General features: G+C 34.9%; 1 protein-coding gene across 3 annotated transcripts in view; it reads right to left on the bottom strand.

Annotated features, from left to right (window-relative positions):
* Positions 1-16,452, bottom strand: part of DYNC2H1 (dynein cytoplasmic 2 heavy chain 1) — a 163,734-nt gene that overhangs the window by 105,092 nt on the left and 42,190 nt on the right. For 2 of the 3 annotated variants that reach the window (XR_011737257.1, XM_065831939.2), the window contains exons 46-58: positions 15,612-15,714; positions 14,396-14,563; positions 14,137-14,261; positions 12,762-13,010; positions 12,178-12,286; positions 11,099-11,212; positions 10,136-10,278; positions 8,031-8,112; positions 6,687-6,841; positions 4,852-4,989; positions 2,352-2,465; positions 920-1,080; positions 631-754 (exon numbers count right to left, since the gene is read on the bottom strand). Coding sequence is in view for 2 of the 3 variants with exons in the window: in XM_065831939.2 (XP_065688011.2) it covers positions 631-754; positions 920-1,080; positions 2,352-2,465; positions 4,852-4,989; positions 6,687-6,841; positions 8,031-8,112; positions 10,136-10,278; positions 11,099-11,212; positions 12,178-12,286; positions 12,762-13,010; positions 14,137-14,261; positions 14,396-14,563; positions 15,612-15,714 (1,785 nt within the window). In the remaining variant the exon portion in view is untranslated. The remainder of the gene's footprint in view (positions 1-630; positions 755-919; positions 1,081-2,351; positions 2,466-4,851; positions 4,990-6,686; positions 6,842-8,030; positions 8,113-10,135; positions 10,279-11,098; positions 11,213-12,177; positions 12,287-12,761; positions 13,011-14,136; positions 14,262-14,395; positions 14,564-15,611; positions 15,715-16,452) is intronic. The other variant, XM_071803664.1, reaches the window with a different exon arrangement.

Genomic DNA, 16,452 nt, shown 5'->3' with positions numbered 1-16,452 from the left:
ATCAATCTGTGTAAAAATAATGGGTACCTTTACAACTATGAAGCTTCACTGAAATTATGAAGTTTTAAATTAATGCATAATTTATTAGTGTGTTCCTTCTCAGGAAAAGATAACTTTCCTTTTAAAAATACTGAACTAGTATTTGAGAATTCCTTTTTGTAGCTACTGCCGAATCAGTTCTCAAATATCACCCATACATTTAATCATTATTAGTTAGTCCTCCTCCTTTTAATTAAGTGCACCATTAAGACTCTTACTGCTACAAAGCGGCCAGAAGGAAACAGTTAAAATTCCTTGATCTGAGTTCTATCATATACCAGTGACAAAATCTCTGAGAACTTGGCTCCGTAATGACTTCTCATCCCACTGCTCCCCAGTCACCAACAAAATTTTAACTCTTAGAGGCGCTATGCAAGAGTAATGTCTGCTACAGTTTTGTCTTTATGCTGACAAATTCTGTAAACAGAATTCATCACTTTTTCTCTAATTTAAATTCATTCTAAAAATCACACTGGCAAATCAGACAATCTTTTTTTATTTTTTCCTTTTTTCTTTTTGTTTTCCCTTTTTTTCATCTTTTCTTTTTCTCTTTTTTCTTTTCTCATTTTATGTAATGGAACTAGGAATTACCTTTGGATCAAAAGACGTTCTGTTTTTAGAAAGAAGTTCTTCAACACTCTCTCGTATTTCTTTTGGAATATTACGGGCATCAAAAGTTGCTATGTCCTCCCTCACTCCTCTCTTGGCCAAGAAACTGTAAAAATAATTAAATAACTAAATTTTAAAAGAAATAAATGTTAAAGAGGTTATTTCCCTATGAAATCAGAGAATTCTGCATGTACTTTATTCCTGTATATAATAGAAAGTTTTTCATATTCTAGATTACTGTTTAAGTTTAAAGCTTAAATAACATCCTTACCTCTTCATGCTCACCCATGACGTATCGAAAATCCCCATGAGCCGCAGAACTCCTTCTAGTATGTCTCTGATTATGTCAGGGGGCATCCGTAGTGACCGGATTTCTGACAAAGACTCTGGCTTTATATTTCCAACTGCTAATTTAGCTTCATTAACCAGTGGCTTAAAACATAAAAATGCGTTAAAAACATATGAGGATACAAAAAACTGAACATTTGGCATTTCAGTTCTCATACAATTTCTTGTTCTTTTTACATGTTTTATTACATAACCAACCACTATTGATGCATATTCATGTGCACAAGTTATTAAAAATTGGCATGTGTTGATTAAGTGATAATAAATATATTTCCATACAAAGCAGCATTTTATAATCCTGACATTCCCTAACTTTTCATTGAGCACTGTAATTCATACACATTGTATAGATAATAGTAGCAATCACGTCTGTTTGCTCTTTAATTGCTTCAAAGATCATTGGATACAGGTATGTTCTAATAAAATCATGATGCAAATTACTATCTATAGGCATGCCTGAGGATATCTTTGTAAAGGCATGTAGAAGTACAGGTCACAAAAGCTTTCTCTTTTCAGCAGGTAAACAAATCTAGACAGTCTTTGCCCTTATCAACACAGCAACAAAATGATAAAAAAACAGAAGAAAGTTAAAGATTATCATTAAAGACTGTGCAGACCTTACACATCCTTCATATTTATCAACGACCACAGAAAGGGATTTACCGTAATCCCGTAGGTCTATGTCACTTCCAGTACAAGGATATGATGCCTTAATATCTATGATATTTAAAAGGAAAAAAAAAAAAAAGCTGCTGTACCTTTTTCTTGTTTTTCAATAAAATTTTAACATTTATGGGATGAAAAATAGAGAATAAAAGCAATGACTGAATATGTATACTTCCCAAAATTCTTGATGTTTAATAGCTGTAAGGTCTCCTGAAAAAAGAAGCTTTTGAAAGTACCATTAGGATATACAATTTTCAGAATTTAGTAGTAACTGGAAATCTCTCATTAAACTATTTCCATTCAGCTGATCGTGCCAAGCCCTATGATATTATCAGCTTCACCACAGAGGAGCAATATAATTTGTCTGTGTAAGATGGAAAAACTTTCCATAAAATCTGCAGAACCCAGCTGTAGACCTTGGCAGCACAGAAACAGCAACTGGAGGTGAAATTGGCCTGAAAATTCTTCCCATAAGTAACATCTAATAGAATACAAATCCCAAAATGACAATCTAAATCTGGTGAACAGAATACTGTTTTCTAATGCATAAAATTTTAATATCAAAATAATTGAGAGCAAAATTTAAGAAATGCAGGGATAAATTTTGCAGAACCATTTTGCAGGGCAGGACTTGAGTAAGTAAAATAAAATCAGACTGTGAAATATTACTTTTCCTTATCAGCTCTTACCTGAACCTCTTTTAGCTCATCTTCAATTTTTCTTTTTCTTTCCTCTATTTCTGCAGCCTCTTCTGCTATCCGGTGTTTTATTTTTTCCATTTCTGTTTTTTGCTCACTAGTATTCTATAGAAAAAACCCAACAATACCATTAGTTCTCAAATTTACACAGATTTTATTGCTTTAGGTCTCTCAGTTCTTTTACTCTTGATTACAATATAATTTGCATAATACCAATTACAATCAAATATCTGAGACTATTTGATACTAGACAGGTTGATTCAAAAAATACAGAAGCATTGGGCTTAAGCTTATATTTATGCAACTAAATTATATGGAATAAGCATCTTTTGCTTTTACTGTGTCTCCTTCCTTTTCATTACCACAGTCAAGATCTGTAACTCTGATTTTCCATTCCTTAAAAAGATGTCAGTCCTCCTCTAAAAGGATAACAGTGACAGTCTCTGTAACATTCTTTACATTTGAAAGTAATATCTTCCTGCCATTGTCTTTGTAGCTGCTCACATTTCTATTTCTTTCTTGACACCATCGAAATTCTCCTTTCGTATAATGTTCACAAAAGCAGCAGTTGTGCTGGAAATACAGCCTATTAGCCTAAAAATACTAGTATATTATTTACTTGTAAATTTGCACCCATCTGTCTGTAAGGATAGTTATCTTATGTCCTACACATAAATTCTAATCTGCTTGGGTTGATGTATTTTTTTCTGGATTTGTACTGTGCCTACCATAGAGCAGACAGTAGCTATCAGCCATCTCCAGGACTCCTAGCACTTCAGTACAACAACAAATACTTAATATATAAAACTACAATAAAAAAGAGCTTACATATCCTGAAGTCAAAAAAAAACCCAAACAAAACATGGACTTCCAATACCAGTTACAAAACAAAAAACTGAGGATGAATGCATAAAATAAAAGACTAATAGTCTAGGCTCAGTTCACCTAAAAGACACCAGACAGCAAAGCCCAGAGTTTACATTTTTATATATTTTCCAGTATATAACACCTTACTGTAACCAGCAACTGTCAAGCTCAGTTCAACTTGCAGCAGAAGGTAACAGATGTGTATAAGCAGAGAAAACCCTGAGATTAATAATAATCTTTCTAAGCATTTAACCCAAGCTACAGACCAGCATGTCATTGAAGATTACATTCAAATCCATAAAACATTAACTCCATAAAATTAGCTTAGCCATTTCATGCTGATGTACACGTACTGAATGATAGCTCTGAATAAGAAAACCTTAAAATTCAGTTGTAGGTCAAAAGCCTTGCTCTGAAAGAAGATTAAAAGTCTGTATGTATTAGAGCTCTCTCTCTTACATAAACTAGAATATTTGAAGTGACATTAAAATGTTAGAGGGCACCTATACTTTATGCTAATCTAAATAATCAGAATTCTGCTGTAAATTTTCTGATGTCAGTGGGCACATCATGTTTTACAGCTTTTGGCCTGTTCTTTGATTTTGTCCTACAGCGTAACATGTGCTACCCACACAACCTGTAACTCTACTGAACAAGAGCAGAGACAGATTTAAAACAGGAATTAGCGAAAATGACGTAATAAATTCTTTGACGCCAGCAGTGAACACCCCAAGCCAATCATCATTATTCAAATTCATGTATAGTAGGCAGTCAGAGGCTAAAAGTATTAAAATTGCTGAGAGAAGTAGACTTATAAAAATGGGAAGGAATTCACCTTTGAGGCACTGTGAACCAAATGGTTTGAAAAAGCAGGTGTCTACTGCACACAGAGAACGTCTTTGTCATTCAGCTTCAAGTTTGCTTCAGACCCATCAGACTAAGCAAGTGACAAAGCAAACAGTGCAGTAACAGCACATTCATTATGGCTTTTCCACATTTATGAATTCTGGAAGTATCAATGTAGAGACCTATTTTCTGCACAATTATTTCATTAAACTGACAAAACACTACTAAAGAAAATTATGTCCTCAAAGAACAGAAGGTCTACCTCTGAGCTGAAGATAAAAATTCAAGAAGTGATGAACACTGAGGTTTTATTTACCCTTCTCTGATGTTAAGATCAGAGGACAGGACCTCACACAATACATACTTTCTAATAGTCCACAATTTAAGTCTTGGTATTTGTTACCTAAAATACTACTACTGCTCAGTATTTTGTTGAAAGTTCCCATCTGTAATAAGCATTATAAAATGGATCAGTTTGGATTTATGAAATTCTTGGAGAACTTTCAGACTAAAACTACAGCATTAAATACTACTCAGGTGTGCAACTTGCTCTGACCTCTTCCTACTTAATCAGTACAAATATGATTTAAGTTGTATAATACTCTGTTCCGTTGCAAATTTTTTCAGGCTTCAGGGCTCATGCATTCCCTTAGGCAAACTATTGTAAAATCAACAGGCTTTGTAACCCTTGAAAAGAATACAAAGCACAGGCAGTTCTGGAGACCAAAACCAGAAAAACATCTCTTTTTTTCAATTTTGATGTGGTTGTATACACCACCTGCATAGATAATGTAATTTCTTGAAGGGCAGCATCAGCCTCATCCTGCTTCGTTTTGAGTAAAATACTTTGTTCTGCAGCTTTTCTGTTCAGTTCATCTACCAGGGCTTTAGCTTCATTCAGCTTTGAAACACCTGCCTATAAAAGTTAATAAAAACCAGTTATTTAGCAACAAATTTTCAATTTCAAGATTTAAATGAAGGTTGGTTACAAATAGTATGCACAGACTAAGAGTAATGTAGACTAATATTCTTAATTTTAAAAATTATGTTACACACTTTCTCGATATTATTTATATTTTCTTAGCATTATTTAACCCAAAAATGAGATTTGTCACTTTTAGATGTGCCACTGTAAGGTCAATTACTACATCAGAAAGCTGAAAACTAAATTCTCAAAATAACAAATTTTTAATGAACAGCATTTAGTACATCTCTTTCTTCTTAATTCACCAGCATTTCAGTTAACTGATACTGACTTCATATATCTCCTCTAAAAGCAAATCTACAAAAATTAAATAAATTGAAACAATTTCTACATATTTGTACATGCTCTAAAGAACATACATGTACATGAAATAAAGCCTCAATTAGGCTTAAAATTAACTATTTTCTTTATCCCCACATTCTAAATTATTTACTCCATGGTAAACTGATAATAGAATTATTTCAAGATATATTTGAAAAAAAAAAAATTACCTGGGAGATGTTTTGCTTTAGGATACACATCTCCAATGTTCATGTAAATTATTACTTTTATTTAACCAGAGCATTTAGCAAGTAAATGAGTGTTTGTCACAAACAAACCACAGCTACTTTCTAAATAAATAATAATGCAATGTCCATCATGACAAATGTAAATCTTCTTCAATTGCTCAGTACAGTGATGGAAAAATATTGGCAGGCAAAATGAAAACAGTGTAGAATACAAGGGAAGAAAGCTATTTGGTTCTGACAGATGCTTTAAGAAGGAACACAGCTTTGCAAGCGTGGTTTCAGAACAGCAGCAAGTAGAAAAGTCGCTGAGAAAAGGAGCTGAAAAGGAAAGGAGAAGAGCAAAGACAAAAGTGACGTGTCCTAAAGGATGATGCAGATCTTTCCAGAAATATTCTGGCAGGGGAGGGAATGAAGTATGACTGGAAAGATAACAAATGGGTTTCAAAAATAAACATATCACGCTACAGAACAGGGGTAAAGCGACATCTGTGAGATAAACTGTATTTAGTCTGGAACTGTGTGAAGGTTTGATGTGTGGAAAAGGAATTAGAAATCAATCACAAAGCACAAAATGAGGGAAAAGCACAACAAAGGGAACCTTGGCCAAAGCTACACATATGCACCCTATGGTTAAAGGCAACAGCTTGTTGAACTAGAAGGATGTAAGTATCACACAACGCAGGAGGTTGCTCTAGAGATACAAAGAAAGGGATGGAATATGGAGTCACATCGGGAAAAATTATACAAGCAGAGGTGAGACTTAAATTGATGGAAGGATGACGGGTTGTTTGTAACATAATTCAAATACATACGAGTGAAAAAATGTAAAGTGCTTTCAAGTACTTTTTACTCTTCCAAGAAAACATACCCAATCTGATACATCCTTGAGGAAAAAAATGAAGCAAAACAAGAAACCACTCCTCACTCTTTGAGGCATTTGAACAGAGAGGTGAATTAACATTCACACCACTCCTCTAGTGGAACCACAGCATGAGCCTGTGCCACCAGAGGACACCCCACACAACCACATCAGCAGCTACAGCCCATCAATATACAAAGCATTTCCAAATGTGAGTGTATTTGGAAAAGCCATATGTTGAAAATATTTTAAATACATACCTGCAAGTGATTCTGCCTTTTTATCAGCTCTCTTCTTTTACTGTTATTGATGGTACTGTATGTATGAAGGAATGTCATATACCTGCTAGGTGTTGCTCCATACATTTTACACGATTCATGGATTGCCAGAAATGACTTCAGAAAACCAGAATCACCTGTACAACATAATTTATTACAAAGTTAATAATATACTCATTCTTATCTCACATTAAAATAACTAAGGAAGAGCAACAGAATGTGGTTTTTGAGGTTGATATAAGGATATTCAAAATATCACAAAGAATATAATATTTTCGAAGTACTCTCAGAGAAACACATAATTATATTTCAAATACATATTCCTCAAAAAGAAATACACTACAATTGTTTCAAACCTGTAAAATATTTCATTGATGTTCAGAAAAGCAGGCAAAATTATTTGCGGATTACTGAGGGCTAACCATGAAAGAAAAATTATTTCCACAACAATTGACTTTGAAAGGAAGCCCAAGTATTTTTGTCTTCTCCCTGTCACTGATGGCAGACAGACTAAAAGGTCTTTCTGAACATTCCAGGTCCTTCACTTTGTTCAATAGAGTTTCTCAAAGGAAGCCAAATGATACTATAAAACAAATGGTATTATCCTACAAAATAAAAAATTGCTAAAATATATCTACATATAAATGAAAGGTTTTAGTAAGTACGGAAGCATAGATTAAGTACAATGATCATAGAATCACAGAACTATTTTGGTTGGAAGAGACTCTCAAGATCAAGACTAACTATTAACCTAACTCTGGCACTAAACCATGACCCTAAAAACATCATCTACACATTTTTTAAATACCTCCAGGGATGGTGACTCCACCACTTCCCTGGGCAGCCTTTTCCAATGCCAGACAACCCTTTCTGTGAAGAAATGTTTCCTAATATCCAATCTAAACCTCCCCTGGCGCAACCTGAGGTCATTTCCTTTTGTCCTATCACTTGTTACTTGGGAGAAGAGACCAACCCCCTCCATGCTACAACCTCCTTTCAGGTAGTTGTAGACAGCGATAAGGTCTCCCCTCAGCCTCCTTTTCTCCAGGCTGAACAGCCCCAGGTCCTTCAGCTGCTCCTCATCAGACTTGTGCTCCAGGCCCCTCACCAGCTTTGTCTCCCTCCTCTGCACTCTCTCTAGTATTTCAATGTGTTTCTTATGATGAGGGGCCCAAAACAGGACACAGTATTTGAGGTGCAGCCTCACCAGTGCTGAGTACAGTGGCACAATCACTGTCCTAGTCCTGCTGGCCACACTATTCCTTAGAAATGAGTAAGTGTTTAATAATAAGTAATAATAACTAACAGGTACACCTTAAATTTTACCTGAATGTTTTTTCTTAAGTTCCTTATGTGCTTTTCCAGTCTTTTCTTGTTCATCTGAATCACACAGAAGCATTTCAGGTATCTAAAAAAATGAACATGATTTTTTGTATTAAAGTTATGAGCAATGAGAATTTGAGCTAAATTAAAAAAAAACCAACCTTTAATCTAGTTTTTCATTTGAAAAGACTGGATATGAGGGCTTTATTCAGAATAAGGTATTTAATGAATTTTTAAGAGCATTAAAAACATGAATTCTGCCTTTTGCTTTTACTGATAGCTTCCAGTTGTCACAATCAGAGGAGGTTTTGCTGGCTGTAAGAAAGAGCAACTAATTCTCAGAGGCCTCTTACAATGACACAAACGTCAAAGATGTAAAAAAGATACACAACTCAACAGGAAATCAGGAAGTCTTAAGTACAATGGCAAAAATAAACAAAGTATCTTCAAAAGTTCTGGCATATGACTAAATGATAATACTGCACTTAAAAACAAAAACAAACAAAAAAGCCAAACAAACCAAAAAAACCCACCCACCACCAAACGACTCCCTACTGAAGTTAAAGTGAAAACACTCTGAAAAACATTTTAACTGCAGATGGAGGTGCTCCCAAACATTTTTGCTAAGAATAACCGTCAGTATAACCTGACGTTGAAATTGAGACACAATGGCAGGTGAAGAAGCCCCAGTAACCCAGGCAGAAATGGACACTCTTTGCCAGCTGCTCTCATGGTGCTCCGGGAGAGTGACCAACTCCATGGGCCAGCTATGAAACCCATCATGGTGAGTCAATGTGAGAGGCCAGTAGAGACCAGACTGCAGGGGTTACTGAATAGGAGGCTTGGGACACATTATGGGATGCAGTGAAAGTATTTCAGATTGCACAAGACTTACTATGGGTTGATGAGGCAGGCGCAAGAGTTGGCTGCCAGGGGGACTAGAAGGTCAAGGCCAACTGCCTGAGAGACTGTGGGGTCTGGGAATCGAATGAGACCAGCCTGTGTGTGTCTGTGCGTGCACATGTATGTGGATGTGTCTGTGCAGGACGTAACAGGGAGATCCTATATCCAAGGCTACTGGACAGACTAGATGTCTAAGCTCAGTTTCTGGAAGGATCCACTGCCCGTGTGCGTGCAGGCAGAGAGAGGTCATGTAGACTAGAAGCTGGGGTTGAGCTGCAGCCTGAGGAGCTTGTACATCCAGCTGCAGCAGCTGGGGAGAGTGGGAGATCCAGAAACAACTACCAGAGGGGTTGCATGTCTGTGCCCATCTAAGAGGGAGATCCACATGCTGCACATGTACAGATTTCCCATTAATGGACCTTCATTGTGATCACCCAGAGAGGGGAACAGAGTTATGCCAACTGTGCTGTTTGTGTTTGTGATGAGTTTTCTGTTTGTGTTGTTCTGTGTGGCCAATCACATGTATATATGCACTGTATATGTGTGCTTGTGTGTGTGCCTCCTGGAAATATATGCTCAGCTTCACCCCTGGTTCGAGCTGGGGCCATGAAGCTGTGGCAGCCTTGCCTCTATCAGGGTACTGGATTTGGCAGTCTCTTAACGTATAGAAGTAATATATATCTTTCTCAAACTTACACTGTGAACATCCTGAAATGAGCAGATTTTGATCCCAGAAAGAACACACTGACTCCTTTTCATCAAGCAAAACATTTAACAAAGATTCAAGCATAACATAAGGCTTACAGTGCAATCTTAGAGCTATAGCAGCTCATATATATATAGCGAACTTATTTGTAAACTAGCTTTCAGGCATACTAGTAACAGCAAATATCATCAGCAGAGTTTACATTAGCATTTGTATTTTGTTCTAAATGTTGTGTTTGATCAGAATCACAGTAATGAGCATTTTGTTCAAATCAGCCCACAGAGAGAACAAAACATAATGTTACTGGTAAAATAACAATGCTAATATTATTTAACTGTTCTGTGGAATTTTCTGTCTTTGTATGCACAAATTGATTAAATAATCACAGTAACAATTATTCTTTCACAACTTTAAATATTTTGGTATTATTCACCAAAGCCCAGTTATTTTCAGAGATACTAATTTAAACAAGTAACAGTGTTTAGTTAAGGCAATTTACCTTTTTCATACTATTTTCTGACCAGGTTTCCATCCACAAAACCTGACATTTCTTGTACAGTGCTGGATTACTTTCACAGTTTATTGTGAAATTTAAATTGGTAGGATCCATGATCAAGACAACGTGCAGATTTTGTTGGATCCCTAGGAAAATGTAACATATTAAGTATTTAGTAGATACCAATCTGACTATATGATGGTAGATTTATTGCAAACACAAATCATTTACTGTCCTTCAAATACTTACCACAAAGTAATTTCTGAAAAAATATACTATTACACCACAGCACAGTAGGGCAGGAATGTTTATAAAGAGAACTTAAATAAATGCACTTAATATCATGAATTCTCATTATGCATATTACAGTGTATTTTTTTAACTTAGAAGAGCTGACAATATTTAAGTGGATAACACTAGTTCTCATTCCAATCAATATAGACCAACAGAACCACTTAGAAGTAGTTCCAAGGCCACTGAGTATGACTGTCAATATCTGAATTATTTCAGTCACATTCTTCTATTTATTTGTAAAATATCTGGTCTTCTTGTTGGCCTAAGGAAGAAACACAAATAATTAAGAAACCTATCTATAAATTTGCTTATGTCTACTCAGAATCCAAAGTGATTTGTAGCTTTAGTTAGCAAAATGGAAGCAAACTCTGTTATTAGATATAAAAGCTAAATAAACCAGAAAATTATGGGGACAAAAGCTTCCTTCTTTCCCATTACTTTCAACAGCAGATTTCATAACAGCTTTGTAGAACTTTCAGGGATACAAAACTTCAGATAGAGGAATAAATTTTAAGCTGAAGTTTCTGTGCTTTCAAATATCACACCGTCATCATTATTCCTCCCTGGTTTTTAGTAACTGTCTGAAAGTTAAAAATACACACAAATTTTTCCATTATTATACCACTTTCATAATCTTGTAATAAATTATAACTTATCATTCTGTTCACATACGGTATGTGAAATAGTTGAAAATCGGTCCTGTAAATCCATCTTCTGAAGCTTGATCTTTCAGAGGAGACAGCAGTGCTTCTAATTCTTCTATTTTATATAGCCCAGGAACTTCTCCTGTTTGAAAAATGAATTTAAAATGTCAGATCAAATACACTATAATTCTTCATATTCCTTTGAACGATTCCCTTGAGTTCTCTGTATAGAGAAGTTGAGTATGGCAGTATTTCGCTCCATACTTTCAGGAGTACCATCCCATGTACATCATTCTTTTCATGATATAATGAAAACAACAAATTATAGTAATTCAATTTAAATTAAACAGCCTATTTTTTAATATTACTGAAATACACTTCAAAAACTCATTCAAATCTACCCAAAGACAGTGATCCAATACTGTGTACAAACCAAATCAAACCAGACTTGTCAAACACCAGAATAATGAAAGAGTTTAGTTATCAAGGTCCTCTGATGTAGAGGTTTAACATTGGATGACAAGAATCTGATACCATAAAGAGTCTCAGATTTGCACCTGCGACAGGAAAATCTGAGCTCTAAATACTGTAGTTCCAAAAAACAGTCAGTTAGACTCAGTCCTTCAATGATCTCGAATCGAGCAACAAAACTAGATAACAAAATAAAGTCACTCTTCTTATTTGTTATTATTTATAATCTCATCTTCAGAAAAGTGGGCTTTGCTGGTGTTCATTTAAGTAAAGGACACAGTCTATACAATCTAGTAAAACATGTGACACCTCTTAATTTTGAATTTTATGAGAGAAGGGAAGCTGTAGAGTAGAATACACTAATATTTTGTTTTTACACTATTATAAATAACTCCTTAAGTTACTTAACTTGCAGCTTTGAGGAACTGAAAGCGCCTGTACTGTAGGGTAAGTTAAATGACAGCTAAGTGAACTTCCAGTCAGTTTCTCAGGTACAAGCACTCTAGCCAAAACAGTGTAGAAAGCTAATTAACGCTTCTGGTATGGACACAGTCAGAAAACATCATCTAAATCTACCGCATTGAGTGAACTCTGTGTGGTAAAAGTAGTGCTATAATCTTTATGGTCTTGTCTCACCTGAAGAGAGTAAACTGTTGATCATCTCAAGGAACGTCGAATGAACAAACTGATAGTCTTCAAGCAGCAATACCACCTGTTGTGCTTCAATGCCTGCAAGCTCCATCACCTAAAAGCAGGGAAAAAAATTAAATCTCAGTATATGGAATATATCTATTGTTCCTAAAAGACTGATAATATTTCTTTGATTATATATTACATATATATTTTCGCCACAGCATCTAAACTGTACCATAGTAGAGACAGAATATGAAAATATATACAAATATGAAGATATATACATGAAAAAACCTTTCCAATATTCACATAAACTTAGAATTTATGAAATCCACAACACTCATAAGAACAGCTCTAGTATTCAAAAAAGTAGAGTTTCAGGAAATGAGTATAAAGAACAGTATGCACATCTAAACACTGAGAACTTCTAAAAATTTATTTGTTTCATTTAGACTGTTGACATTTTGTTTTTTTTAAAATATCTCTTCACACAACACTTCTATGGTCTTCAAAATTCCCATATTCATTTTTTTTTTTTTTAATACACATCTACAACACTACAAACTGGAAGACACTGAGTGACTTACATATTTAAGATCATTTTTGAACTGCTTCAGCTCATAACCTCTGGAAATTTTGGGAGTAATCAGAACAGCTCCATGCATATGACTAACTAAGGAGGTAACTGTTCGACGACCTACACCACTCCGTCCTGCCAGAAGAAGTGATCCTCCAGGAAAACTCAGCACTCTGTCCACTTTAGACATATAACTGAGGACTTCTTGGAACAGTAAAATCTCTACCTCCTTTTTGTCTTGCCCATAATGAATAATACCCTATAAAAAAATAAAGAAAGAAAACATAAATACATTAATAATAAATAAAAGCAGTAAGATGATAAAGTATCCAGCATTTAAAAGTTTAGAAAAAAAGGCTTGAAAACTTAGGAGACCACACTGAGATTCATTACAAATAAATTATTTATGTGACAGATACCTCACATACCCTTTACCAATCATGAACAGATCACATTACCCCAAACACCAGGATACCCTAGAAATCTGATATATTGAAGTAAAAATCTACCACTGAATTAATTAAAATTAAATAATGGACCAAAACAAAGTCTGAGCTGTGTATCTGACTACAGATTAATTAATATTGGCATAACTTGTAAGAGTGTTTTAGGCAGCCAATTGCTGCATAATTGCAGATTATGGAATTTCCTAGTGAAACACACATAATAACAGACCCTAAGATTCAATTCTGGTCTTGTTATACTTAATAAAACCTCATCATTGAAGCCAAATGTAATTGTGTAAACGTAAACTCTCTGATTACTGAAGATACTGAACACTACTATTTTCTATATAGTTTATTGGTCACAAGTTGGCAATTAAGGAGAGCGAGTTGTTTCCCATGTACAAGAGCAGTCCATCAAACACTACTAATAAGGGAAAAGGGTATGATCTCAAAGGTCTCATCCTGAAAATCAGTCATCCAGCAGAGTTAACATGTTTGCATTTCCTCAGCATGCTCATTTTTGTACTTTACTGTTTAAGAGTATACCAAATCTCCAAACAATCCATTTTTATTTCTTCAAATAAAAATTACACTAGCAAACTACAAATTAAGAAAGTAAACATTTAATAAAATATTTTAGCACTCAAACACTACACAAAGATACATGCACGATTCTCAAAATGTTCCTCAAACTGTTGTGAAGCCTCAGCAAATGTGACTGATGCCCTCTCACTAAAACAACCTTGCTACATGATACTTCCTACTGCCTGCCACACAGCTTCACAAACCTTCCCTCACCTGACCAAACACAAAAGATGACTCCCCAAACAAGTAGCAGATCCCAAACTAAAGCTGGTGCTCACATGTCACTTCCTACAAAAAACATCTAGAATAATTGCTGTGAATCTTTGCTGTGTATATTATTTAATCTTGTCTCACTTTTTGAATAATATCTTTCAGGTCTGTTGAGTTCAGTCTGCCAAGTGGCCTCCCATGTGGTGGCAGTGCCTGTCCTGGTGTCATGAATGCCTCTCGACAAGCTCCCCAAGTTACATAGAAGACATCTGTGAAAATCAAAGGAAACATTCAAAAGTTTAGGTGCTCAGCTCGTAAGCTATCCGACTTGACCAGACTGATTTGATTAAGCAGTTCCTAACCAAATGTTTCAAGTTTGTGCAGAATGCCTCAACTGGTTTACCTGCCATATTGTCCAGAACATCTGAGCCCCAGTCACCTTGAAACACTTTCATCAAAACATTATCAAACACATGGAGTTCTTTCAAGCCAACGATTTTGTCACGGAACAAACAACGTGCTTCATACACAACAATTTCCAATACATAGTCTACAGTTTGTATCGATGACCCTACAAAATGAAGGAAAGATTTAACTTCATACATTTAAAATAAACTTCAAATTTTTAAAATTTCCTATTTCAAAATAGGAGATTGAAAATGAGCAAGTGAAATTACATACCAGCAGGAGAGCATCAGTAAAGAATAAAAAAGAGAAAAGAGTAAACATTATGAATTTATGGATCATTACAAGAGAAAAGGAAACACATTCTATCAAAACAAGTTCTCTAGTTTAGCGCCAGCATTCTAATGAAAATGAATAAGGAGTTGCACACTAAGTAAAAATTATAAGACAAAATTCCAGGCATTGAAAACAAAAAAAACAGGAGATCATTTTAAAGGGGATGAGAAAGGCTTATAATAAATACTAAAATAACAATAAATATCCAAAACCGTCTGTATTATAAAATGTCACTGCAGAATACAAAGCTTCAGGATTCTTCACAAAAGAAGGTGAGATGAGTAAATGACATGCCATATTGCTCATCTCTGAAAAAACATATGCATATGTCACCTTCATACAAAAATGGAGTCCTTCAACAGGCTGACATTACCCATTCATTGACTGTCAGTGTAGCTTCTCTAATTTAAGCTACATTTATACCATCTGATGATCCCAGAAAGTAAAAAGAATATGAGCATAACATTCTTATAACTTTTATACTCTAAAAGCAGCCCTCTCTGTAATCCTTTAATTAATTTAAGAGCTACAACACAATAACAAATAATTGCTCATGACCTAGTAACAACAGCAATTTCAAAGAGAAAAACTATATTAGGAAGAAGCCTACGCTGTCTATTTGAAAAAGTGCACAAAACTGAATATCTTTCCAAATTGCATCATTTCCACAGTTAAGGAAAGGACTTTGAGACTAGACTTCAATTGTCAGACATTCTCAAATTGTGAGGATATTTAGGCTATTATATAGATATTCACTGTTTAGAAAGAGTATCATAGGAGAATAAGTTGCATGTAAAATCAACAGTGAGACTGACATCAATAATTATTTAGACTATTTTAGAACTGCTTTGTAAATAAAAAAGAAAAAAGAGACTTACCACCTACTAAATCATATCTGAATAAACCAAGAACCCACTGAGTAAGAATACATGGTGTAAAAAGGTAATGACTGTGATCATCCACTGTGAATTTCGCTCGTACCTAGAAACAGAATGGTGGGGTGGGGAGTGAGGTTTTAAAACGTAAAGCACTTGGTAGTGTAGCTTAGATTTTTCTAAAATACTAAATAAATTAGTTTTCTATTAGGACTATATATTTAGATATTTTATTAATGCACTCTTTTTTTTTATAGGGCAGAGATGAACTGTTTAAACTTTGTTTTCTGAGCACAAGAGATTTTGTCATAATTGGAACCTTTCTTCTGTGTCATTTTTGATGAAAACAACAACTGCATATGTGATGTCACCTATGACTGTTTATTTTTTTAAGCAATATCAAATATTGTATAAAATGCAAAGGAAATACGAAAGTCTAATATAAAACTACCTGAACCAGTAACACTTAGCAATTGCAAAAGACTTACAGAAATACTAACTCTTCCCCCATATTTGAATTTACAACTCTATCTTTAATTCAAAGAATATCTGCCTTCATCAGTTAATTGGTCCTCGTGTGATGAGATTTAAGCTTAGATTTCTGAGAATATCTTGATAATGCCATATGAAACTCCTGCTAACTGGTGCATGCCAGTGAGTGACTTACACCTGCAGTCCAGTCATAAAGATTGGTTTTGTACCTTTGTTCTTTCTAGATGGGGACACGCAGACAACCTTGGAACCTACAGTAAGTGCTTACATTCCCAAGGTATCTACCCCAGTAAGTGTTTTGCTAGGCAGAGGTCCAAAAAATTTTAAGTGGGATGATAAAATGAACTTTTGT

Source organism: Patagioenas fasciata, chromosome 1 (assembly GCF_037038585.1).
Source record: "Patagioenas fasciata isolate bPatFas1 chromosome 1, bPatFas1.hap1, whole genome shotgun sequence".
NCBI classification, from domain to species: Eukaryota; Metazoa; Chordata; class Aves; order Columbiformes; family Columbidae; genus Patagioenas; species Patagioenas fasciata.
Note: the sequence above shows the minus strand (reverse complement) of the source record. Positions and strands in the feature narration are given on the sequence as shown.